This window comes from Aulonocara stuartgranti, assembly GCF_965226115.1.
Source record: "Aulonocara stuartgranti genome assembly, chromosome: 3".
In the NCBI taxonomy this organism is placed as follows: domain Eukaryota; kingdom Metazoa; phylum Chordata; class Actinopteri; order Cichliformes; family Cichlidae; genus Aulonocara; species Aulonocara stuartgranti.
Genome location: NC_138941.1, coordinates 62,252,921 through 62,278,377, shown reverse-complemented (window position 1 = coordinate 62,278,377; position 25,457 = coordinate 62,252,921). Strand labels below are relative to the sequence as shown.

At 41.5% G+C, this 25,457-nt stretch overlaps 2 protein-coding genes across 3 annotated transcripts in view; one reads left to right on the top strand and one right to left on the bottom strand.

Annotated features, from left to right (window-relative positions):
* LOC309694573 (polymeric immunoglobulin receptor-like) overlaps positions 1-25,457 on the bottom strand; it is a 152,572-nt gene that overhangs the window by 115,249 nt on the left and 11,866 nt on the right. The window lies entirely within an intron of this gene.
* LOC309696113 (uncharacterized protein) lies at positions 3,412-5,461 on the top strand. The gene is made up of 3 exons (XM_082517249.1): positions 3,412-3,483; positions 4,648-4,683; positions 5,145-5,461. The coding sequence occupies exons 1-3, from the start codon at positions 3,453-3,455 to the stop codon at positions 5,429-5,431; spliced, it is 354 nt and encodes a 117-aa protein (XP_082373375.1). The 5' UTR covers positions 3,412-3,452; the 3' UTR covers positions 5,432-5,461.

Genomic DNA, 25,457 nt, shown 5'->3' with positions numbered 1-25,457 from the left:
AATTGCAGACTGGGATTTTTAATTAATTTGAAAGTTTTTAAGCAAATCTGAGACCAGAAGTTTTGGTCTAGGTTGACTGATAAATCTGCTTCCCACTTTGCAGTAGGAAGGGATATTGATTCATCTAATTTAGAAAGTGTTCTGTATATTTTAGATAATAATTTGGGGGATTTAAGAGTAAAAAATGTGCCGCACTTAGTGGTGTTTGTAATTCAACTTGACTGAGGTTAAATTTCTTTTTTACTATGGATTTAATTTGTTGATATTCTAAAAACCTTGTCTTGTTGATCCCATATTGTTCAACTAGTCTGTCAAATGGAATAAATTCTGTTCCCTCTAATATATGTTCTAAGTATTTAATTCCTTTACAACTCCATTCTGGGAAATTAATCATATTATTGTTTTGTAATATGTCAGGGTTATTCCAGATAGGTGTACGTTTGCATGGGATTAATGAAGACTCCGTTATTTTTAGAAACTCCCACCATGCTGTTAGAGAAAAGCTGATGTTGATACTTTTAAAGCATTCATGTCTTTTGATGTTTGAGCTAATAAATGGTAGGTCTGAAATCTCTAGATCCTTGCATAGTGCCTGTTCAACATCTAGCCAGGGCTCAACTAAGAAGGTATGTTTTAACCATTCTGAGATGAACTGAAGCCTGTTGGCTAAGAAGTATTGGTGAAAATTAGGTAGATCTAATCCTCCTCTATCCTTGGTTCTTTGTAGCGTTTTTAAGCTAATACGCGGGGGTTTATCTTTCCAAAGGAATTTGGAAATATATGAATCCAGAGATCTGAACCAATCTTGTGATGGTTTGTTAGGGATCATCAAAAATAAGTAATTTATTTTTGGCAAGATCATCATTTTTATAGTGGCGACCCTTCCCATGAGTGATATGGGTAAAGATTTCCATCTAGTCAGATCGCCTTCTACTTTCTTTAGAAGTGGGATGTGGTTTAGTTTAGTTAAGTCTGAAAGCTTAGGAGAGACATTAATACCTAAATATTTAATATTTCCGGATTGCAGTGGGGCAGAGGAAGAATTATGGAAGGAGCAGTTAATGGGGAGAACTGTAGATTTTGGCCAGTTAATTGAATAATCTGAAACTCTTGAAAACCAGTTTATTAAAGTAATTACCTCAGAGAGGTTGGTTTGTGTGTTTTGCAGAAAAAGCAACACATCATCCGCATAGAGACTGATTTTATGTTCTATGTTCTTACATTTTATGCCCTTAATTGTTGTAGCCTGTCTAAATGCTGCTGCTAGAGGTTCGATAAAAATTGCAAAAAGTGAAGGGGAGAGTGGGCATCCCTGTCTGGTGCCCCTCAGGAGACAGAAGCTGGAGGATGTCTGGTCATTTGTTCTGATACGAGCCGTTGGGGAATTGTATAATATTCTTATCCAGTTTATGAAAGAGTTTCCAAAACCAAATTTGTGTAAAGTCATCATTTTCAGCTGCTCCTCCCATAAATGAAGCAAGCCTGCGAACCGCATCGCTGAAACGCCCCCTCCATTACTCGACACAAGCTTTGAAGCCTCGATACAGAACGTCACATCACTATTCCTCACTGCCTGTTCCGTCACTCTTATTACTTGTAAATAAACGTCACTTGCACTATCAGTCAACTGCCTGCATTAGGGTCCTTTTACCTCCAACACCACACGGCTCTCCTCGACAGCTGTGACAGTTTCGTTTTTTTGCACCTTTACATTTTAATCCAGAGTTGGGATGTGAAGAAACAGGAGTGGGCATACTCACACACCCCTGATCTTCAATAGGAATAGAAATGTTTAACAAAGTAAAATAATAAAGCTGATAATGGTAAATCTATGTTCCGTTTATGTAGAAAGAAGCGTGCATTTTATTTGAAAGAAAAAACACATACATGCAGTGGAAGCCCAGATGTCAGTTTTACCCTGGGACTTGAACGCATCTTACATATGTGGCCCTGTGGGAAGCTGCCAGCGTTACATTTGTCTCAAACCCCACATGGGTGTGAGAAGTGATCCGTGCGGTGATTCGCACATACATATTTAACCTCCTAAGACCCGAACTCTTCCACAGCATTTTTAATTTCTCTTTGATATTTGGGCTGATTGGGGCCCGATGAATGTAAAAACAAAGAATTACCAGATTTTTTTTTTTTTTACCTTATTTTTGTTTTTAAGAAAAATAAGAGCCACATATTAGGATATTCATTTAAAATTTTGATACAGTAGTATAATGTCCTCGTAAGTGGCTATCAGGCCCATGTAGAGCAAAATTGATGTCCACATATGTGGACGCAGGGTCCTAGGAGGATAAGGTTTTGTGGGCAAGAGTGATGTCGTGTGTACTTTTAGATATTTGTACGTTCAGAAAGGTTTTCAAAAGGTAACATTTTCAAATTCAGGAAGCTGAACTTAGTAAACTGTGCTTAAACGATCAGTAATTATTTGGCTTTTGCACATTTGTAAAATAGTTTTACGTGGTGGTCAGATTGCCTCGTATATGTGTGTGGATTGAAGGACCTGCGTGTGGGTCCTCAAAATTTACACGCAAATCATTGCACACATTTGTAAAGCTTAGTTTACATGTGGATTATGTCTCATGCTTTGCAACACTTTTTTGACGCTGTTTAGAGAACAAATATAAAGAAGCAGACAAAGTCACAACATCAGAACAATTTGAACTTTTGCCGTAGTTAAAGTGTGCTTTAAATCAGCATCACTGATTTGTGTCATTAAATTACCTCTTCATCATCAACAAGCAGAAACGCCTCTGTGTGAGGTCACTGTCTCTTTAAGACATCAACAATACTGGCCGCTTTTCACTCTCTCCAGTTGGCAAATATAACATTAGAAAAAAATATCAAAAGAATAGTAAAATACATCATCAGTACTAGTATTACTGTAGTTATTTTTAGGGGTGCTGTGATGAAATTTAGGGTCTACTATGCCTTAAGGTGGAATTCTGAGTATCTCTGCAATCACCAAAGGCTTGGGTGAAAAATGGTTGTGTTCAAAGAGTTCTACTCCCTGGGTTTGCTGACTGAAGAAGTGAATTACAAATATTTGGAGTTAACACACTGACAAAGGTATGCACTAACTATTTTAGGCCTCCTGCTTGTATGGCCCTCTTTCCTTAACAACAGCTCCTTCCTCCAACTCACTTAGTGGGGGAGGGTGGGAGAGAGAGGGTCTCATACTAGCCCCAAACACACAACAGCTACCTGCTATAAAACATTATTTCTCAAGTTGACAGTTGAAAAACAGGGTTGTTGTTGTTTTTTACCATTTTAACAAAAGTACAACGCTTTAAAGCATAACATAGAAAGGTCACATGGAGTTTGATCATCTGTGCTATTTTAAATCAGCTGTCGTAATGGCAACAAGAAAACCACAAAGCAGTAAATGTAGCCTTGCATGCAGAAGGAAGTTGATATAACTGCTGTGTCTGAGCTCAGTCAAGATGAAACCAGCATCTCTTCAGCAGCTGCTCTGTAAGTTCAATCTTTCACTTCCAAATGCAGTTAACTGTTTTTATAGCATATCAGCTGAGTTATACAAGGGTGGTGACATATGTTGTGAGACAGAGTACTGTGCAAAAGTCTTGAGCCACAGTTTTAAGCATTAAGCTATTTAACACTGACTTATGAATCACAGATGAACCAGTGTTGTTTGTACATAAAACCAAGAAATCAGGAAAGAACATATTTTAAAGTGTGTATTTTTAATTTGTATCTTGAGGAATGAAGGCTTAAAGTTGATATTATTGTAGGTGTGTGTGTTAGGAGTTTTGATCTCCTCCATACCCGCTTCACACCCTGGAGGACGGGGCTGTGGCCCCCCCACACTCCCTAGCAGATCATTACATGGAGAAACCTTTGGAATGCAAGCATGCTGATCCACACAGGTATGCACACATGGGTATTCACAGACGCGGACGAAAGCTTTCTTGGCTGCTGCCTCAAAGCACACTGTGCGCTGTCTATCTTGCGTGCTGCACAATATCGTTTATTACTTAGTAAATACTGATATCTATGACTAGCTAGTTTATTGTGATGGTGCTTTGTTTTCTCTATTATTATGTTGCTCTTTTGTTGTTTGCTGTCTCCTCTGTTTGTTTTTGTTTGTTTGTTTGTTTGTTTTTTTCTCCATACAGGTGACCCAGGAGTTTTTATTTTTTATTTTTTCTCTCTCTTTCCCCCCTTCTCACCGTCTCTTCTCCCCTTTGGTTTTCTTTCTTTCTCTCCCCCTCTCTCTCTCATTCACTCCCCCTGTCCTATTTATTAAAAAAAAAAAAAAAAAAAAAAAAAGATATTATTGTAGGTGTGGCCTGTTTGATTGACAGGCGGATGTTGACACAGGGGCTGTACCTTCTGTCTGCTGCCGTTCACCTCAGCTATCCCAGAAGTGGGAAACTGAACCTATTTTATTTGTCTGTTACTGACAATGATTAGCAGCTGTCTGTGTCTCTGTGACACATTCATGATATTTATGGATTTAGTTTTAAAAACAAAAACAAAAACAGACAAACGAACAGCTAGAAAAAGCCCACAGCAGAAGCTAAAAGTCCCCTAAAGGGGAGACATGGTAGCAGAAGGAGCTTTGCTGTAATGTGAACCAGCTGAAAACTCAGATTGACTGATATCATTTCTCTTTAGGTCTGAACTTACTGCTGTGCTGCACAACAAACCAAGGTCAGTGAACTCATCGTGATCATCCAAAACATCTCAAAGAGTCTTAAATAGAGATTTTCTGCATCTTATTTTTAATGCTGTCTGCCACGTATAAAGTTTCAATAAAGCTTGTCTCTAAAAACTGAGGCATTAAATCCAAAACCACCTTTTTTTTGTTGTTTTTAATGACATTAATTATAACTGTGCATCTGAGAGCACTGAACCTGGACCAGCCTGGATCTGACTGCATACTTGGCTGTCTTTACTATCAGTATCACATTTTAAATGTAAAGTGATTTAGGAATACTGAAGACACGTGATGTTTACTGCATTATATGTTTATAGTGCAATATACACAGCCACCCAATATATGTTTTATTTTGGGTGGCTGTGTTACTGTTGTTGAAACAGTAAAAGATTATGAAACTCAGTTGGTCGTTCTCTTTTGAAAATTGATTCACATCATATCCTCTTCCTGGCAGCTCGTCTGACTGTGAGTCCCAGCAGCTCTCAGTTCTTTAAAGGAGACTTTGTGTCTCTGAGCTGTGAGGAGGATGACAGCTCTGCTGGATGGACTGTGAGGAGAAACACAAAGACACGACAGAGGACTCAGTGTGGAGATGGGTGGGGAAAACCGGCTGGTTCTTCCTGTAACATCAGCTACATCGACCCATTGGACAGTGGAGTTTACTGGTGTGAGTCCAGAGAGGGTCCCATCAGTAACATGGTTAACCTGACAGTCACTGGTAAGCTGAGTGTGTGGAGTTAGTGTTGATGAAGCTGTGTGTAAATGGATGAAATGCTGTAGTTTGTCTCTGTGTTGAGGTGGATCAGTGATCCTGCAGAGTCCTGTCCTCGCTGTGATGGAGGGAGATGACGTCACTCTGCTCTGTAAAACAAAGACCACTCCCTCCAACCTCCCAGCTGCTTTCTATAAAGATGGCTCCCTCATCAGGGAGGAGCCTACAGGTCACATGACCATCCAGCATGTTTCCAGGTCTGATGAAGGCCTCTACAAGTGTGACATCAGCGGTCATGGAGAGTCTAATTCCAGCTGGATCACTGTCACAGGTGACACACTCACCTGTCTGTGTTTCTGCAGGTTTCAACATTCACAATGTGACGACAACTTAATGACTGTGTTTGCTTTATTTTAGACAAACACACCACCACGCCTCCACCTACATCCACCTCCAGCACTCTTCCTCCATCACTCTCTCCTGCTGTTCTCTCTGTTTTGTCATGTGTTGGATCAGTCTGTGTTGTGGCTCTACTGGTGTTACTGGTTCTGCTGGTGAGACGATGTGTTTACAGGAAACGTGAAGGTGAGATTCAGACTGTGGGGGCGTGGAGGTGGGGGTGGGGGGTTGATGCATGAATGCTTCATGATCTAACAAAATACAATCCGTTAAATTCAGTTGTTACTTCAAACTATGGTGTGATGGTCTGTCCAACATTACATTACATTGTGGAGCAGCCATCTGTCACTGTCAGTTGGGGGTGAAGGGAGTGAAACCAGAAAAAAGCCATTCTATGGAAGAGAGCGAGAGATTAATAATAATGAATTATTTAAATCAGAGAGGTGTATAAACGCATTCTAAGTAAAGGAGAAACACTCATGAAAATCCCCCAGCAGTCTACGTCTATTGCTGCATAAATGAAGGAGGATTCAGGGTCACCTGATCCAGCCCAACTATATGCTTTCTCAAAAAGGAAAATTTAAAAATAGAGATGGCGTCTGGCTCCCAAATCCAAACTGGAAGCTGGTTCCATAGAAGAGGGGCCTGAAAACTGAAGACTCTGCCTCCCATTCTACTTTTAAATACTCTAGGAACAACAGTTCCAGCCTGAGATCGATGAGCTCTATTGGAACGACGGTACTAAGAGGTCTTTAAGATAAGATGCAGAGCTTGCTATATCGAGTTTTTTCTTGCAAAGGCAGGCAAGCCCTTATTCACCAAGGGTTTCATGTGTTAAAGCTTTTATAAAGTCAGGCGTGTTGTGACTTTTAAACCACATCTGGGCCTTTGAACATTCCAGCAGTGCACAAAGGGGAAAATAAAGCAGCCTAGAAGAGGCTGAACAAGTTGTTAGAAAGACTGAACAGACAAAAGATCATTAACTGTCATTACCTGTAGCTCAAACTGACCTTCAGTTTACCGGTTGCTACACACTGTCCCGTTTGTAGCAACCGAAAATAAAATAAATTCATAATTATAATAAAGGTCAATTAAATGGACCAATATGGCAAGGCCATGATGATCCACTTGGTAAAATAAATCCGCTTGGCATCTTTCTTGGCCTTAAAACAACAATTCTGATGGCTAAAGATCCAAACGGGACACACAAAAAAAAAGAATTTGCACTGCTAGGTGTTCTGGTTTAGCTTAAAGTAGGGTTCATGTATTAAGAAGGTGTTTTCCTACAAGTGTCAGTTTGCATTAACAGATGAACTTTGTGCAGCTTTGTGGTTATTTACAGCCCCCTGTTCTCTGTGTTTCACAGCGTTACGGGAAATAAAGCTGTTCACAGTTGATGGTGTTTATAAATATCATTTATTATTCTCTTCATGATGCGAAATTACAAATAATAAAAGTTTGTGTCATAGACATAGTCTATTAAAACACTCTTATTAAGAAAAAATGTAAAGATGGCATGATGTTAAATAAACTTATTTAGTAACTTCCTACTCAGTTGAGCACTCAAAGTCCTTATTACTGCATAGCTCACTCACACATTTATAAAGCACTTTTAGTCAAAGTCAAAGTCAAAGCTTGCTATATCCATTCTTTTCTTGCAAAGGCAGGCAAGCCCTTATTCACCAAGGGTTTCATGTGTTAAAGCTTTTATAAAGTCAGGCGTGTTGTGACTTTTAAACCACATCTGGGCCTTTGAACATTCCAGCAGTGCACAAAGGGGAAAATAAAGCAGCCTAGAAGAGGCTGAACAAGTTGTTAGAAAGACTGAACAGACAAAAGATCATTGACTGTCATTACCTGTAGCTCAAACTGACCTTCAATCATTTTGACCACTTTAAAGTTCTGTGTAAGACCACAGCACCTCTTCCCTCTTGTTGTTTCCAGTTAACTGTAGTCTGACACTGATCGGAATTTGCACTGCTACAAACGGGACAGACATGACTGTCCCGTTTGTAGCAACCGAAAATAAAATAAATTCATAATTATAATAAAGGTCAATCAAATGGACCAATATGGCAAGGCCATGATGATCCACTTGGTAAAATAAATCCGCTTGGCATCTTTCTTGGCCTTAAGACAACAATTCTGATGGCTAAAGATCCAAACGGAACACAAATAAAAAAAAAAAAAAAGGAATTGGCACTGCTAGGTGTTCTGGTTTAGCTTAAAGTAGGGTTCATGTAGTAAGAAGGTGTTTTCCTACAAGTGTCAGTTTGCATTAACAGATGAACTTTATGCAGCTTTGTGGTTATTTACAGCCCCCTGTTCTCTGTGTTTCACAGTGTTACGGGAAATAAAGCTGTTCACAGTTGATGGTGTTTATAAATATCATTTATTATTCTCTTCATGATGCGAAATTACAAATAACAAAAGTTTGTGTCATAGACATAGTGTATTAAAACACTCTTATTAAGAAAAAATGTAAAGATGGCATGATGTTAAATAAATAGAATAGAAATTTTTTTTAGAATAGAATTCAACTTTATTGTCATTGCACATGCACAGGTACAGGGCAACGAAATGCAGTTTGCATCCATCCAGAAGTGCTTTAGTGATATAGATATATTACAATATATATTAGCAATAATATAGATATGTGAGTATATTACAGAAATGGGTCTATTATGGTATGTTATAATGTACACGGTATGAAGTATGTTGTGAATATTCTATAACTATAAGTATGTACAGGCTGTAGTGAGTACAAGCTATGTACAGGATATGAACAGGATATAAATATGAAAAACTATACAGAATATGAAATGAAATAAATAACTTTACAGAATCTGGGATATACAGCTATACAGAAATGGGAACTATGCAAGTTGTAAACAGTTGTAGGATTAAAGATTATCGAATGTACAGAATGATTATTTACACAGAGCTATACAGTAGTGCAGTTAAGATAAGTGAGGGTGTAGATAGTTTCTACAGAGGCTATATAAAGTGCTAGTGGTTGTGAGTGGTGGTTCAGTCCATGTTATTATTGTGTTTGAGGGTACAGTTGTCCATTGTGGGTGTGTGTATGTTCAGTCCATGAGTTTAACGTGGGTCAGATGTCAGGAGGCAGAGTTCAGGAGTCTGACAGCTGTGGGGAAGAAGCTGTTCCGGTACCTGGTGGTCTTAGTCCGGAAGCTCCTGTGGCGCCTCCCAGAGGGCAGGAGGGTGAAGAGTCCATGTGATGGGTGACTGGGGTCTTTGATGATTTTCCCAGCCCTTTTCAGACACCGCTTCCTGTAGATGTCTTTTATGGCAGGAAGTGGTGCTCCGGCGATGCGCTGGGCAGTTTTCATGACCCTCTGCAACGCCTTCCCGTCCGAGGCAGAGCAGTTCCCGTACCAGACTGTTATACAGTTGGTCAGGATGCTCTCGATGGTGCAGCGATAGAAGTTCACCAGGATGTCTGAGGACAGGTGGTTCTTCCTCAGAGTCCTCAAGAAGAAGAGGCGCTGGTGAGCCTTCTTGACCAGCTTGGAGCAGTTGGTCGTCCAGGTGAGATCCTCGGAGATGTGGACTCCCAGGAACTTGAAGCTGCTCACACGCTCCACAGCCGTCCCCTTAATGTGGATGGGTGGATGTGGGTCAGCATTCCTCCTGTAGTCCACGATGAGCTCCTTGGTCTTCTCGGTGTTAAGCAGCAGGTTGTTTCTGTCGCACCACTCAGCCAGACGATCCACCTCCTCCCTGTAGGCGGCCTCATCGTTGTCACTGATGAGGCCAATCACCGTGGTGTCATCTGCAAACTTAATGATGGTGTTGGAACCATCAGCAGGTCTGCAGTCGTGGGTGAAGAGGGAGTAGAGGAAAGGGCTCATCACACAGCCTTGTGGTACACCGGTGTTCATTGTGATGGTAGATGAGCAGCGGTTATCCAGCCGGACATGTTGGGGGCGGTTGGTCAGGAAGTCCAGTAACCATTTGCAGATGAGGGAACTGATACCCAGGTCTGTCAGTTTCCTGATGAGTTGTGAGGGGTGGATTGTATTGAATGCTGAACTGAAGTCTATAAACAGCATTCTGGCGTAGGTGTTGTTGTTGTCCAGGTGTGAGAGGACAGAGTGCATTGCGATGGAGACTGCATCCTCTGTGCTCCTGTTCAATAAACTTATTTAGTAACTTCCTACTCAGTTGAGCACTCAAAGTGCTTATTACTGCATAGCTCACTCACACATTTATGAAGCACTTTTAGTCAAAGTCAAACTCAACCTCATTGTCATCTCTGCTATGTACAGTTCAGTACATAGAGAGACAAGACGACGAGGCTCCAGTTCCATACAGTGCAAAAGAGCAACAATAAATATAGGAAAAATAAGAATAAGAAGAATACCTCCTGTACATGGATGACATCAAGCTGTATGCCAAGAGTGAACGAGACATTGATTCACTGATCCAGATCCACTACCAGGCTATACAGCAATGACATTGGAATGTCGTTCGGACTGGAGAAGTGTAGTCGGATGGTAACAAAGAGAGGGAAGGTAGTCAAGACTGAGGGGATTGAACTACCAGAAGGCAACATTGCAGACATAGTGGACAGTTACAAGTACCTGGGGATCCCGCAGGCGAATGGGAACAATGAAGAGGCCGCTAGAAAAGCTGCAACCACCAAGTACCTGCAGAGGGTCAGGCAAGTCGTGAGGAGTCAGCTGAATGGTAAGAACAAGATCCGGGCCATCAACACGTACGCCCTGCCCGTGATTAGGTACCCTGCTGGGGTAATAGGCTGGCCAAAGGAGGAGATAGAAGCCACTGACATAAAGACAAGAAAGCTCCTTACCATGCATGGAGGGTTTCACCCCAAGTCCAGCACCCTGAGGCTGTACGCTAAGCGGAAGGAAGGGGGCCGGGGACTGGTGAGTGTCAGCACCACAGTCCAGGATGAGACAACGAACATCCAAGAATACATTGGGAAGATGGCCCCAACTGACCGAGTGCTCAGTGAATACCTCAGGCAGCAGAAACCCAAGAAAGAGGAGGGAGACGAGGAACCATCATGGAAGGACAGGCCCCTGCACGGTATGTACCACCGGCAGATAGAGGAGGTGGCTGATATCCAGAAATCCTACCAGTGGCTGGACAACGCTGGACTGAAAGACAGCACAGAGGCACTAATCATGGCAGCACAAGAACAAGCTCTGAGTACAAGATCCATAGAGGCTGGGGTCTATCACACCAGGCAAGACCCCAGGTGCAGGCTGTGTAAAGATGCCCCAGAGACAATCCAGCACATAACAGCAGGGTGCAAGATGCTAGCAGGCAAGGCATACATGGAACGCCATAACCAAGTGGCCGGCATAGTGTACAGAAACATCTGTGCCGAGTATAACCTGGAAGTCCCGAGGTCAAAATGGGAGATGCCCCCAAGGGTGGTGGAGAATGACCGAGCTAAGATCCTGTGGGACTTCCAGATACAGATGGACAAAATGGTGGTGGCTAACCAACCGGACATAGTGGTGGTAGACAAACAGAAGAAGATGGCCGTAGTGATCGATGTAGCGGTTCCGAATGACAGCAATATCAGGAAGAAGGAACACGAGAAGCTGGAGAAATACCAAGGGCTCAGAGAAGAGCTCGAGAGGATGTGGAAGGTGAAGGTAACGGTGGTCCCTGTGGTAATCGGAGCACTAGGTGTGGTGACTCCCAAGCTAGGCGAGTGGCTCCAGGAGATCCCGGGAATAACATTGGAGATCTCTGTCCAGAAGAGCGCAGTCCTGGGAACAGCTAAGATACTGCGCAGGACCTTCAAGCTCCCAGGCCTCTGGTAGAGGACCCGAGCTTGAAGGATAAACCGCCCACACACACTTGAGACTGAGGTAAGGGGAGTGAGTATACACTTTGAGAAAGCTATCTGTCAGGAGGATCGGGCGCAAATGCTGCGATAGCGTCTGCCAGATGGCAGGAGGGAAGAGTCCATGTGAGGGGTGTGAGGGGTCACACACGATGCAGGAGGCCTTACTGATGCAGCGTTTGTGAAAGATGTCCTGTAGCAGAGGGAGAGATGTTCCGATGATCTTGGCAGCTGCTTTGATGATCCGATGTAGCTGGCTGAGGTCAATGACTTTGCCGTTTCCAAACCACACGGAGATGCAGCTGGTCAGAATGCTCTCTATGATGCCCCTGTAGAATATGGTGAGGGTGGGAGGAGGGAGGTTCTCCCGCTTCAGGCATTTCAGGAAGTGGAGGCGCTGTTGGGCCTTTTTGGTGATGGAAGTGGTGTTAGTGGTCCAGGTGAGGTCGTCTGAGGTATGAACTCCCAGGAACTTGGTGCAGTTAACAGTTAACAATGGAACCGTGGATGCTGAGCGGTGTGTGGGTGGAGCGAGTCTTCCTGAAGTCAACGATCATCTCCTTGGTTTTGTCCACATTTAGTGACAGGTTGTTCTCACTGCACCAGAACGCCAGCTGCTGAACCTCATCTCTGTACGCTGACTCGTCGTTGCTGTTGATGAGTCCAACCACGGTTGCGTTGTCAGCGAACTTGATGATGTGGTTAGAGCTGTGTAGGGCGGTGCAGTCGTGTGTCAGGAGGATGAACAACAGAGGGCTGAGAACACAGCTCTGAGGAGCTCCTGTGCTCAGCCTGATGGTGCTGGAGATGTTGTCGCCGATACGGATGGACTGAGGCCTCTCTGACAGGAAATCTAGTATCTAGTTGCAGAGAGAGGTGCTCAGTCCCAACTTGCTGAGTTTGTTAAACAGGTTTTGGGGGATAATGGTGTTGAATGCTGAGCTGAAGTCTATGAACAGCATTCTGACATAACTGTCTTTCTTGTCCAGGTGGGAGAGGGAGAGGTGAAGTGCAGTGGAAATAGCATCTTCGGTCGATCTGTTTGGCCGATATGCAAACTGCAGCGGGTCCAGTGAGCAGGGGAGGTTGCTCTTCATGTGTTCAATGACAAGTCTCTCAAAGCACTTCATGATGATGGGGGTCAGTGCGATGGGACAGTAGTCATTCAGGCAGGATACTGAGGATTTCCTTGGCACTGGGATGATGGCGGTGGACTTCAAGCACGCTGGGACGATCATCTGGCTCAGTGATGAGTTGAAAATGTCTGTGAAGACATCACCCAGCTGATCAGCGCACTCTCTCAGCACACGACCTGGGATGTTTTCTGGTCCAGCAGCTTTTCGTGGGTTGACCTTGGTGAGAGATCTCCTCACATCGGCTGCAGGCAAAGAGATGGTCTGGTCGGTGGTGGGGGGCGTGGCTTTCTTTGCTTGTGTGTTGTTCAGGGCATCATACCACGTGTAGAATTTGTTCAGCTCCTCAGGGAGTGTGACATCTCCAGTTACAGTTACATCTTCTGTGCACTTACTGATGTAACAGGTCACGAATTCAGTGAACTCGTCCAGGTCCAAGAAGCCATTTTGGGTGGCTGCCTCTTTAAACATGTTCCAGGCTGTGCACTCAAAACAGTCCTGAAGCGCTGAGAAAGCCCCACTTGGCCTATTTATGCCTAAGTGTATAACACTCTAACACAGACCTTCCCAAAGTGTGCCCCCCCCCCCCCCCCCCCCCCCCAGAGCCATTGCAGGGGGGGGGGGCGTATTATGAAAAAGGGGGGGGACAAAACGCTTGGACACTGCTAGCACACAGAAACAGAAACGCAAAGCAGGAGATGAAGCATCGCTGAATATGTTTCCAAACCAACTTCATTCTAAGACTAGAAAATATGGTGAAGCATATCTGCCCTTTGGCTTCACCTGCACAAGTGCCGAGGTAGGTCTCCCCTGCAGGATTGGTTTTCCCTTCGTCAGGAGCAGCGCTGGGCTTTTCAAATCACGGACAAACAGGATCCCACATTCTTGATTTTTAGTTCACAAAAACTTGTTGTAATGACTAACTACTCCTGACATTTTGGAGACGTTAGCTCTTTATACAGTAAAGTTACAGTGGGATACAAATAATATCAGGCTGATCCTGCCACGATTTGTCCCCCTGTCTAAATCACGGACAAACAGTATCCGACAGCTGTTTATGTTTTTAAGCGCATTTTGCACAGACAGGCATTTTTTTTTGAAAAATGTATTGATAGCAATGTTGAATATTATTACACAGGGAAAAAACAACTACATGTAAAATAATCACACCGTGACACCTCTGCCTCTGTAAATGGAGGGACAGGAACTGCGTGTGTGTATGTAAGTGTGTAAAACCTGAAGATAGAGACAAAATACTGTTTATATTCTGCAATTCCTCTCATGTAAACAATTACGTGGCGCACAGCTGACGTGAATAAAGACACATACCTTTGACATTTGTTAAGGTTCAAAATATTGGGGATGGAGACAAGAGAAAAAACCACAATAACAACACTGGTCCGGCCGGGTTGAGTCAAACGATGATTTAATGATCACACACGTGGGAGATGGACACTGATGCAGACAGCCTCAAAATCTCAAAATGGTGGAGCATTGCTCAAACTTTTATAACCTCTGGTGCCTCCACCTTATCATAAAAAGCCTAAACATTCACATGCTCTCTCTCACACAGCGCCTAAGCTACGACCTTGGCTCCCTGTTTATCTGCTCCTGCTGAAATGGGGCAGAAAACTCCAGCACACTCTGTTCTCTTCTACTCAGACAAATTAGACAATAACCTTCTGCGAACAGTATTTCTTATAACTCAGCAATATAATGCATCATAAAACAATATCATTCATTCACAACAAGTCAGCAATTTAATGTAATGCAAATCAGTTTAACTAATGCAATAGTTATCAGCTTCTTCTAATTCAGGAGAATAATGCAAACTAAAACTACATAATAATTCACAATCTTTAATTAGGGGTATAACATGACAAACTCTGTATTCCTCGTCCACACGTAAACGCAAAAAAGGAGTTTTAAAAAATCGCAGTTTTCGGTGATTCGAAACACCGTTTACGTGTGGACGAAACAGCTGCGTTTTCAAAAATACCCGTGTAGGTGTGGACGCAGCGTAAAAGAGTTAGTAGTTTATTTTCTTACTACCTGCAGATTACTTGTATTTGCTTAATTGTTTACTAAATGTTTGAGGTGTGAAATAAACCGCAATTGAGCAAAATATGGGTGTGTGTGGTTGGAGTATGTGTTAGTGCGTGCGAGTGTGTGTGTGTGTGTGTGTGTGTGTGGGGGGGGGGGGGGGGGGGGGGGGGGGCGAACCTTTTTCTGTAAAACAAAGGGGGGCCCAGCGAAGAAAGCTTGGGAACCACTGCTCTAACAGATGCATTGGGGGAGACTCAGGATTCAGTATCTTGCCCCAGAATACTGCAGCACATGGAGTGGGGGAGTCATGGATTGATCCACACACTTCCTGACTCATAGATGAACCACTACCACCTGAGCCACAGTCACAAATAGGGCTCCTTGAATTACTTGAACCCTGATGGGCCTGACACAGGTGAAGATCCAAGTCCAGGCATTTAATGTAGGTTATGAAAAGTAATCTAAACTAAAGTAAAGAGCTAAAAACATTTGAAAATACGATCACGGATCAGCCTTTTTAAGGGTGTAGAGACAAAGATATTGACAGAGCAGTCATAGCTCGACTATAACTGCATTGTCACATGGTACAGCAGAGAGGCTGTCTTGATCAAAACTTCCTAAAGAAAAAAAATGAGACATTCTTGAGAGAAACACTTTTAGAGATTTTTACTGAATCCCTGCTAATCAGAGACAAACTTGTCAAAGTCACCTTTCTGCTCTCAAACCTAGAACTTGGCTTTGGTGGCCTACAGACTGTGGTAACTGCAGTTATTTTGAGAACATGAAAGCTGACACTTTAAATATGTTTGGCAATAAAATAGATCATATCACCAGTGTCATAAACTGCAACATGACTGGAAGTCACTGCAGCTACAGTAACTGGGATGCTGCTCTGCCTGTTGTAGTAAAGAGAGAGTTGATGATTTACAGCTCGATCTGTTCTTTCAGAAACGGCTCAGAGTAGAGACGTTAATCCTCCACATTGGAAAGGATTCATTTAAGGTGACTCATAATCTGACCAGGACGTCTCCTGGGCACCTCCTACAGTAGGCGAGAGGTTTGGAACTGGAGGCAGATCCAGGACACAGTGGAGGTTTTATATCTCTGGACTGGCTTGTTGTGTATTTATTTCAATTACTTTACTAACAGTGTTGTATATTATTGATTATAAAGTTGATTTAAATTTCCTCTGTTGACACATTCTTCTTTTACAAAAGTGCTTTTAACAGACCATAACAGCATGCACAGTGTTGCACACCTATGGTGAGTGAAGCTGCTCTGTTGTATCTTTGTACTGGGATGGAAGAGTAAGCCAATATGTGTTGGTGTATTTTTAATGTATTTCACCAAATCATTTATTTTTTTCAAACCTAGCATAGGTGCCTGGACATGGATGTTTTATGTCATTTTGTGTATAATCATTGTTAGATTTCTCTTATTGCCCTTATTGCAACTCCTGTTATTTCCTTTTAATATAACACTGTTCTTGCTAAATTTGCAGCTTTTGTACCTGCAGTAATCTAAATGTTCTTCATTGAACAGGAAGTGATCCAGATGCAGTCTACTCAACAGTGAGAATATATGAAGATGTCAGTGAAGGACAAATAGCCAACAGACCAAGAGGTACGAGAGGTACAGCCAATGTAAAAGTGGACCTATTCTACTTTTCTTATTCCCTGGGATATATATCCTTTTTCACTGTTGGATGTTCATATTAAGTGTGTTTAAAGCTTCAAATAAAGAAGTCAACGTAGGCACCAGGATGGACTGAGGGTCCCAATGGACCAGTGTAATTTAAAGATAAAAATGTTGTGCTGAAATCATATTAGGTCCACTTCAAACAATTTGACATGACCTATTTATTTTAACAAGACATCTTTAAAATTAGTTATTCTGACAGGAGTCAGTTCCACGTCTTAATGTTTGAATTTGTGCTGAATTTAGGAAAACCAACCAAATAAAAAAACATATGACGTTGTAACAAATCTCATGGCTCACCAAAGTCTGGATGTCAAATTATTTTTAAAGCAAAACAGAAAAAAATGCCATAAATCATTTCTATTAAAAAAAGCTGTTTATGCAAAAGAGGGCAGCTGTACAGTTTTCAGTTTCTGATTTTGAATGCATTGCATCTCCAATCTGTTAAGAAGTGCAGCTTCTACCACTCATTGGAGCACAGGTGCTACCCTTGAATTGTAATTTTTAAACTATGAAAATGGAAAATGGCCTGATGGGAAGCTTTTTTTAAATGTTTCTCTCCTGTTTATGTCAGGGGGGCAGATAAGATGCCTGTGTTTCCTTTTGTTTTCATTTGATGTAAGTTAGATCATTATATGTGAGAATGTTTTCATTTGCAGTTTCTGTCATGCTCACCCTGAAGTTTTGTTATGGACTGCAGATTCTTTGGAACATGGGAATCATGTTAAGCTCAGGTTTCTCCAAAGCTGGGAAATATCCAGCAATATGCCCCTTTGGGGTCCATGCTAGGGCTGTGTGGGCCAATGTGGGTGTCACACTTTTGTAGGCTACCTACACTAAGCAAAGAGGGGGGCCAACAATGAGGTCCACTGTGGGCCCGCAATGTACCCACACAGTATGCTGTTAAGATTCAATATTGAGGAAGGGTACAAGAGGTGATCGAAGAATAACCACACCGATCCGGCCGGGTGAAGTCAAACGATGATTTTAATGAACACACGTGTGGGAAGACAACTCTGTACGCAGACAGGAAGTAGTCTTCGACTTAATCAAAGCATGAACAGATATTTTATAGCATCAGGGTTTGTTTACTGACGCCCCTTCATGCGTCACCGGTACATTTTATACATAGATCAGATCAACATCATCATGACTTTTCACCCAGAAAATCATCTTCTATTTTCATGGCTTGGTACTTTCCGTTCTTATCTTAAAATGAATTGTTCCTCTTTCTTGCCGAGACAACAAGGACGGTTCCTCTAAATAAATCTAATTTAAAGTGTGTGTGTGTCACGACCTCACTCAGCCTCGATGTCACCTCTCGCACTTCTGACCTTTTACCAGACCAGAGGCTCACTGAGACTATGTGTATGTCTTCTACTAAATAAATGTTTTAACCAAGGACCTCTACTAAAACCTTAATATAAAATGATCTGATATATAAGTGTTTTGTAAGCATGTATTGCAATTCCTTCTATGGCTCCAAGTCACTTGCACAATAGATTGTCCGAACATCGCGCCGAACAAAGCTTCCGACCCCCAATTAATTGACCGAGCTCCAACTCTTTAATAAGCACAGATATGCATTGTGTATAAAATAGTCATAACTGCTTAAGGCCTTCTTAAAGCTATCTGTTACATTGTTAAAGCCTCGTCTTAGCCTGCGGCTCAAAATAACTATCTGCTTTCACTTCTGCATACAACTTCCTGTCAGCCTGCAACTCAGTCTTTCTGAAAGAGACACTGTTTAACCCCTGAATGCAATATAAACTCCAGATTTTATTATTAATGCAATGGTAATGATGACAATTATTTAACTATAGCAGTAAAATAATTTCCCTTCTCGACACTCCCTCTCATGACCTCTGGAACACCAGAGGTCACAATACATTATGGTTCACCAGGCCTCGAGATCTCCAGGATCCTCGCCCCTCCTGTGGTCGCCGAGATCTTCTGCAAAGGAAACAAAACACCTTTTCTTGCATCTCCCTAACTTATCCTTTTTGGGACTCTTTAATCAAAAGCATGATCCTAATTATGCTCTTAACTTATTGACTTGTATTTATGTATATTCTTCAACGTTACTCATCACTTTAAAATTCTTTAAGCGCTGGTTTCACGTCCAGTTGCTCGCTCTACTTTCCCTTATCTGATCATCAACATCCTGTGCACAAATTGTCGCTGCTACAAGTTCCTTTACTCTAAAAGAAAACAACCACTTTAATCAATTAAGTTTAAGCATATAAGCAATTACTCCTGTATACATTTCATCATAGCTAAATGCTGCCTTGAAACAACTCCTATGTGTTAACTTCATTTTAACCTCACATTTCCTATGTTATAACCCATTTTGGTATAGCCTTTTTATTTCATTTGCTCCCTTTAATGTAACAATACCTTCTAATTCTAATGTATCAGACTTAACCAAAATATATGCTTTCCTTCCTCTTTGGTCCTTTTTTAAGTTCAGTTAAAAGCTAAATGAATTTAAGGCCTTTTGCCTGGAATCAATACTGTCATGTGTGTTTCTTAACTCTGTGTCTGTAAGCGTGTGCAATCCTTCATGAACTCATATTATCCTCACAGTAGATTGGCTAATCATAGCGCTAGCCAAAGGCTCGTGACCCTCCAGAGACAAATTTGAGCCACAACTCCTTTAAAAGCACAAAATGCAATATGTATAAAAATCATTTCTACGTAGAAGCTCCCCCTTTATCCTAAAAATACCTTCCATGTAATATCTGTATGTGTAAGCCTACATTATAACCACTTCTTCTAAAGATCAAAAAATCAAACCTGTTCTACTCCTTCAACCCTCACTAATTTTCCCTCTAAGATTTATTCACAGCTTTGAAAAACCAGCATTGTATCTTCTAAACAGGATTCAGTTCTGTCATGGTCCTGGGCCATGTTGGCCCAGTATTCTTGGTTCCTTGTATTTTCGCTCCTTATTTAGGCCAGGTTTTCTCAGGTGTCCTATTGTGGTGTTCCCTAAGTGTTTTTCCCTTTGTGACTCTTACCCCCTTGTGCCCCTCTGTGTATTTATGAGCTCTCGTCTCTCTTTGTATTTATTCCATGTTTCCCCCAGCCTGTTATGTCTATGTTCTCCCCGTACTCTGGGTGTATTTAAGTTGTGTCTTCTGTTATGGTAGTTGCTGGTTTGTCTGTGTTGTTTCCCCTCGGTCTCCCTGCGTCTCGTTTCTGGTTTGTGTTATTAGCTTACCCAGTTTAGGTTTCCGGTTTCTTGTTTTTCCACCAGTGCTGTTTTGTGCCCACCGTTGTAAATAAATATTCACCTGCACCAGAGCTGCCGCCTTTTGGGTCCTTTTCTACAACTCCACACGGCTTGCCTCGCAAACCGTGACACGTTCACCTTTAATCCTTTAACCTTAACTTAAAAATAACAGTTTCAGTTTTACCATATCCAAATGATCAAAAACCCAAAAGGTCCTAAAATGATCCTAAATTATTAAACAATTAAATTAATAAACCCTAAACCCCCCTTTATCTTGATACATTTCATGTGTCAAGATACTATACAAAACTTAAAAATGCTCAGTTTCCCCACTCATGATCCAATCTATGTCATAAAAATAAACTTAAAACAGAACAGTTATCAGTCATGTGTTACTTCAATTAATGATAACTGAGTTTCATCAAAAATATTTCCCCTTTAGCATTTGGCATTCTCCCAACAATATACTATAATCCCATAATCTAACCCCAGTCAACAAAACAAAACAGAAATTTTCTCTGGTAAAAACAAATTGTTTGTCCACATTAATTCATCCTCACTCACATTCAGTCACACATTCACTCACATGCAGTCACACCATGTATTTGCTGATAGTGGAGCTTCCCGCACGATCAGATACTCCACCCTCAGCAAAATGAGCTCCGTCATTTTTTATTTTCCATAGGAAAATATTTCTTTATGCTTTTGGACTGGATTGACTCGCATAAAATCCTTTTTACAGGGACTTACGACCTGAATAGTCCCCACAGGTAGCTCTCCTCAGCCAATTGTAATCTGGAAAGCCGCCTTATATTTGCTCTTCCCGAGAATTTTCAGCGCCGTTATTCACTGTTGCAGGCCTGCTTAAAACAGAAATGAAAAATAGAGCTGATTGTTAGCTCATAAAAACAAAACAAAATCACCTGACAGGTTTTCTTTAAGTGCACTGTTACAAAATAATGGGCCCCTCCCAGACATGTCCATGTTTCCTAAAACTCCCTCTATTAAAAACAAAAATAACAACAACAACCTAACTGACAGAATCAACCCCTCACCACAACAACCTCAACAACCTTAAACACACAAGTCTTGCCACCACATAATTTCACCTCCTCAATACACCAAAAGTCTCATTAAAACCACACAATTTGCACACAACAATCACCCCCTTATGCTCTGTAACATACTTCAATTCAGCATAAAACATAACCCCCTTTGTCATATGGCTTCTTCTATTCCTCAATTACAAACACAAATGTATTTTATTAAACATTCACACCATTGTATCATTCATACAAAATAGCAAGCTGTTCTTCATTGCATATGTTTGTGTTCTTAGCCAAGTTTAATCTGTATCTATGCATTAATCTCGATGACCTGTAATTAAGGTTAATGCATTTTCTGCTTGTGTATGTGAATTTGCATATGTTGCTTTTGCAGTGTGTCAGACTCCTGCACAATTCTCCACTTAAGCCGTCAGTTTCTTTCCCAAATTTGCTAACCCAAATTTTAAGTTCCCACCTTATTAACAGCTTTCATGCTCCTCAGCCAGAAGCTAGGGCCCACTTGTCAGGTTTATGGAGACATGGCGCTGTAAACAATTCAACCAGAAACTTGCCTTGGCATGTCCAGTCAAGTTAACCTACAGGTCTCTTCCGACCGCTGCACGTGGAAAATTGATCCAGATCTGTTTCGCCCCTATAGAAACACAACTGAGACATTTTCATTATTTTCATATATACTTAAACTACCCGTTTCCCTTTGTCTGGTCAGAAATCCCAACTTATGTTATGTATATACGTGTAAGCAGGTCTTCATTGCTTTTCCTATGTATTTTGTTAATGTTCAGTGAGTGTAAGCTGCTTTCTTCATTGCCTCTATATGTTATAGTCAGGTTTAATTCATGCATCTTTTCTCTGATTTCTTAATTCAAAACTATCTCACTTCTGATTCTTTCCAGAAATAATTTCACATGTAACACTTTGTCTATGTATGTTTTCTATTCTTGTTTACCTCTTTGTTTGTGACGGTGGACATCTCTAAACCATCATGAGTTCAAGCTTCACTTTCAGTCCAATTACACCCTGTATTCTCACAGTCGAAGTCGTCCAGCTTCACCTCTCACTGGTCACTGTCCTCTTCTCTCAGTGTCCTTTTGTTGTCTTGAATTCCAGCAAACACAGTCTGTTTCTTCTCTGTTTCTCTTCAGTATTTTCCTTTTGGATCAAGTCCCAGCCTGGCAAAATACCACATTCAGTGCCTTTAAACAGTCATGTCACACTGTTCTTACCAGCCTGCTGTCCACCGTGCATGGTTCATCACGTGGTTTCTTCTTGTCTGTTGATCCTTTCACTCGTCCCTTTCAAGATTACTCCAAGCAAGACAAATCTGACAATCAGTGTCCAGTGCTTTACCACCGTTCATTATCCCACTGTTCAACTGCCCAGCCTGTAATTTACAGTACATGTTTCCACCTCGTGGTTCCTTTCATGCTGCTGCTGGTGTCGTCAGTGTGGTTTCCGTTGCACTGTCTTTTGCCTGCTAGTAATTCTTCTCAAGTCCACGATGTTCTGTCGGTCTTCATCAGGAGATTAACTGTCCTTTGAGCTTCTTCTCAGGATGGGGACAAGTGCGAGGTCAAGCTGTAAAATTTTAAGCCAAAATCTGGCCTGTTTTCCCCCAATTATGCTATTCTAGTGGTTTTGGCGCCGTACTCAAAATTCCAGGTTGAGAGAAGTCCACCTTCATTTATCTGTAATCTGTGTTGACACACTAAAACATACAATTAATATCCTTTTCATTTCTTTTCTCAAAACCTCCATTCGCTTTATCTGCCTAGAGTTTAACTCATCTGTTTCTCTCTCTGGGTGCTCACTCGTCACCTTATATGGGCATGCAAACTTCCTGTCACCCACACCATTTCCTGTTACACACACACAGCACTGTTTGCAGCAGTATTTGTAAAACCAACTGTGGCTTAAACAGTTCACTGCTTACTCATTTGCATTTTCACTCACACACACACCGTCTAAAAATAGCAGCAGCATTGCCTCAGACTCCTTTCACACAGATCTTTTTATATTACAAAGACGTCTTATATTTACAACTACTGTCAGATCTGTCAGCTTTAGCGCCTAACCAATTTAGACAAATTTAAAATAACCGCCCACCAATTAACCAGTATCAAGACTTTAACTGTTTCTGGCCTCATTTCTAAAATCCCTAACTCAATTTAAAAGCGTCAACCAACCCAAACTTTGCCTGAAGCTCTATTTTTGGCATTTCACAGCCAAGGCTTACCTCGAAGTGTTAAGTTAAAGTTACACGCCCGAAGACCAACTTCTCCTGTCCAAAAAAGTGCAGGTACCGTTCCAAACGGTAAGGAGACTAACTCCTAGTTTAATTCCAGGCTGCCCTGTACCCCACAGTTAAACCACACTGAACTATCCCTCTTCGCCGAGAGGTCAATGTCGCGCGTCCACGACAAGGAGGGAGCGTAACCTCCGGGCTCTGCGCTTCCTAGAACCCCCTCGGTTCCGTTCTAAAATAATTTATAATACTTTGAAACAACAATCAACACCCAAAACAAGTGTATAACTGAAGCAGGTCCAACCTTATAACCAAAAAATAACCAAATTCCCTAACATACTAAAATCATTTCCAGCAGTCCAACTGCTTCCCGCGGTCCAACCGCATTAAATCCTTTCCAGCAGTCCAACTGCTTTAAATCCTCAGTACTGTCATGACATTCTCATCAAAATCAAAACAGACATCCACCAGTAACTTCAGTGAGTAGACTTAAATTTTATCATATCCAATTTGGCACACTTTGGAAATAATTCAACAGGTAGTGCCTTACCTTTTGGATAAGCCGGCTTATGCCCACTCACTTAGACCACTGGAATTCATGTCTGCCCGTCAGACCACCTAAGACCCCGGATTTCTCCGTCTAAACCTCCAACTCTCCCTCCTCAATAACCGGACGAAGCCCCCAAATGTTAAGATTCAATATTGAGGAAGGGTACAAGAGGTGATCGAAGAATAACCACACCGATCCGGCCGGGTGAAGTCAAACGATGATTTTAATGAACACACGTGTGGGAAGACAACTCTGTACGCAGACAGGAAGTAGTCTTCGACTTAATCAAAGCATGAACAGATATTTTATAGCATCAGGGTTTGTTTACTGACGCCCCTTCATGCGTCACCGGTACATTTTATACATAGATCAGATCAACATCATCATGACTTTTCACCCAGAAAATCATCTTCTATTTTCATGGCTTGGTACTTTCCGTTCTTATCTTAAAATGAATTGTTCCTCTTTCTTGCCGAGACAACAAGGACGGTTCCTCTAAATAAATCTAATTTAAAGTGTGTGTGTGTCACGACCTCACTCAGCCTCGATGTCACCTCTCGCACTTCTGACCTTTTACCAGACCAGAGGCTCACTGAGACTATGTGTATGTCTTCTACTAAATAAATGTTTTAACCAAGAACCTCTACTAAAACCTTAATATAAAATGATCTGATATATAAGTGTTTTGTAAGCATGTATTGCAATTCCTTCTATGGCTCCAAGTCACTTGCACAATAGATTGTCCGAACATCGCGCCGAACAAAGCTTCCGACCCCCAATTAATTGACCGAGCTCCAACTCTTTAATAAGCACAGATATGCATTGTGTATAAAATAGTCATAACTGCTTAAGGCCTTCTTAAAGCTATCTGTTACATTGTTAAAGCCTCGTCTTAGCCTGCGGCTCAAAATAACTATCTGCTTTCACTTCTGCATACAACTTCCTGTCAGCCTGCAACTCAGTCTTTCTGAAAGAGACACTGTTTAACCCCTGAATGCAATATAAACTCCAGATTTTATTATTAATGCAATGGTAATGATGACAATTATTTAACTATAGCAGTAAAATAATTTCCCTTCTCGACAATGCCCACACTCTAGGTGTGGGTGTACTGTGTCTAGGTTTTTCTACTTAGACTGATCTTCCTCGAGGACCTGAACCCACATAAGTGGTAGAAAATGGATGGATTTGAGGTTTTGATTAAACTACAAAGATTGTAATTGTGTTTCCTGTTCTTTGGACTGTGTGTTTGTTTTCAGGCTTTAAACTAGTGCCAAACGTCATCTACTCTGGGCTGCAGTAGTCCACCAGTCCAACCACAGCCGCAATCCAGCTGCTGGTCTCTAACCGACCCCGCCAACACCTCAAACCAAAGGACATCAACATGTTCAAAAGGATATTTTATGTCTATACCTGTCTAATTACAATTACAGTGAACCTAACCAAAACCTACATATTACTTAAAGGCACAAACACACACACACACACACACACACACACACACACACACTTATTTAAGACTAATACAAACATGCAGTTAATCACTGTTATTTGTGTTTTTTTCATGTTTGTCAGATCCTGCTCTTCTTCCCACAGTAGAGGTTTAGAGATTATGTTCAGTAAAATATTTTTTCACTAGTTTTTCTCGTGTAGGTTTCACCAAAGGTTCAGATTTAAAAAAATTGGAGTTGTTCCATTTTGGTTTTGGCTAACCGATATACTTGTCTCATTTTGAGTCTTTTTTTTTTTCTCTTGATTTTCATGATTTGTATGATGGAAAAACTCTGGAGAGAAAGAAAAAACCCAACTCCAACAAGTTATTTTGAACTTTAGTAAA

Bases quoted from the DNA above. Each gene is read 5' to 3' on its own strand.
- LOC309696113 (XM_082517249.1), top strand. From the start codon at position 3,453: ATGAAACCAGCATCTCTTCAGCAGCTGCTCT. The intron at 3,484-4,647 runs GTAAGTTCAATC...ATTTCTCTTTAG, and splicing joins ATCTCTTCAGCAGCTGCTCT to GTCTGAACTTACTGCTGTGC. The intron at 4,684-5,144 runs GTCAGTGAACTC...TCTTCCTGGCAG, and splicing joins GTGCTGCACAACAAACCAAG to CTCGTCTGACTGTGAGTCCC.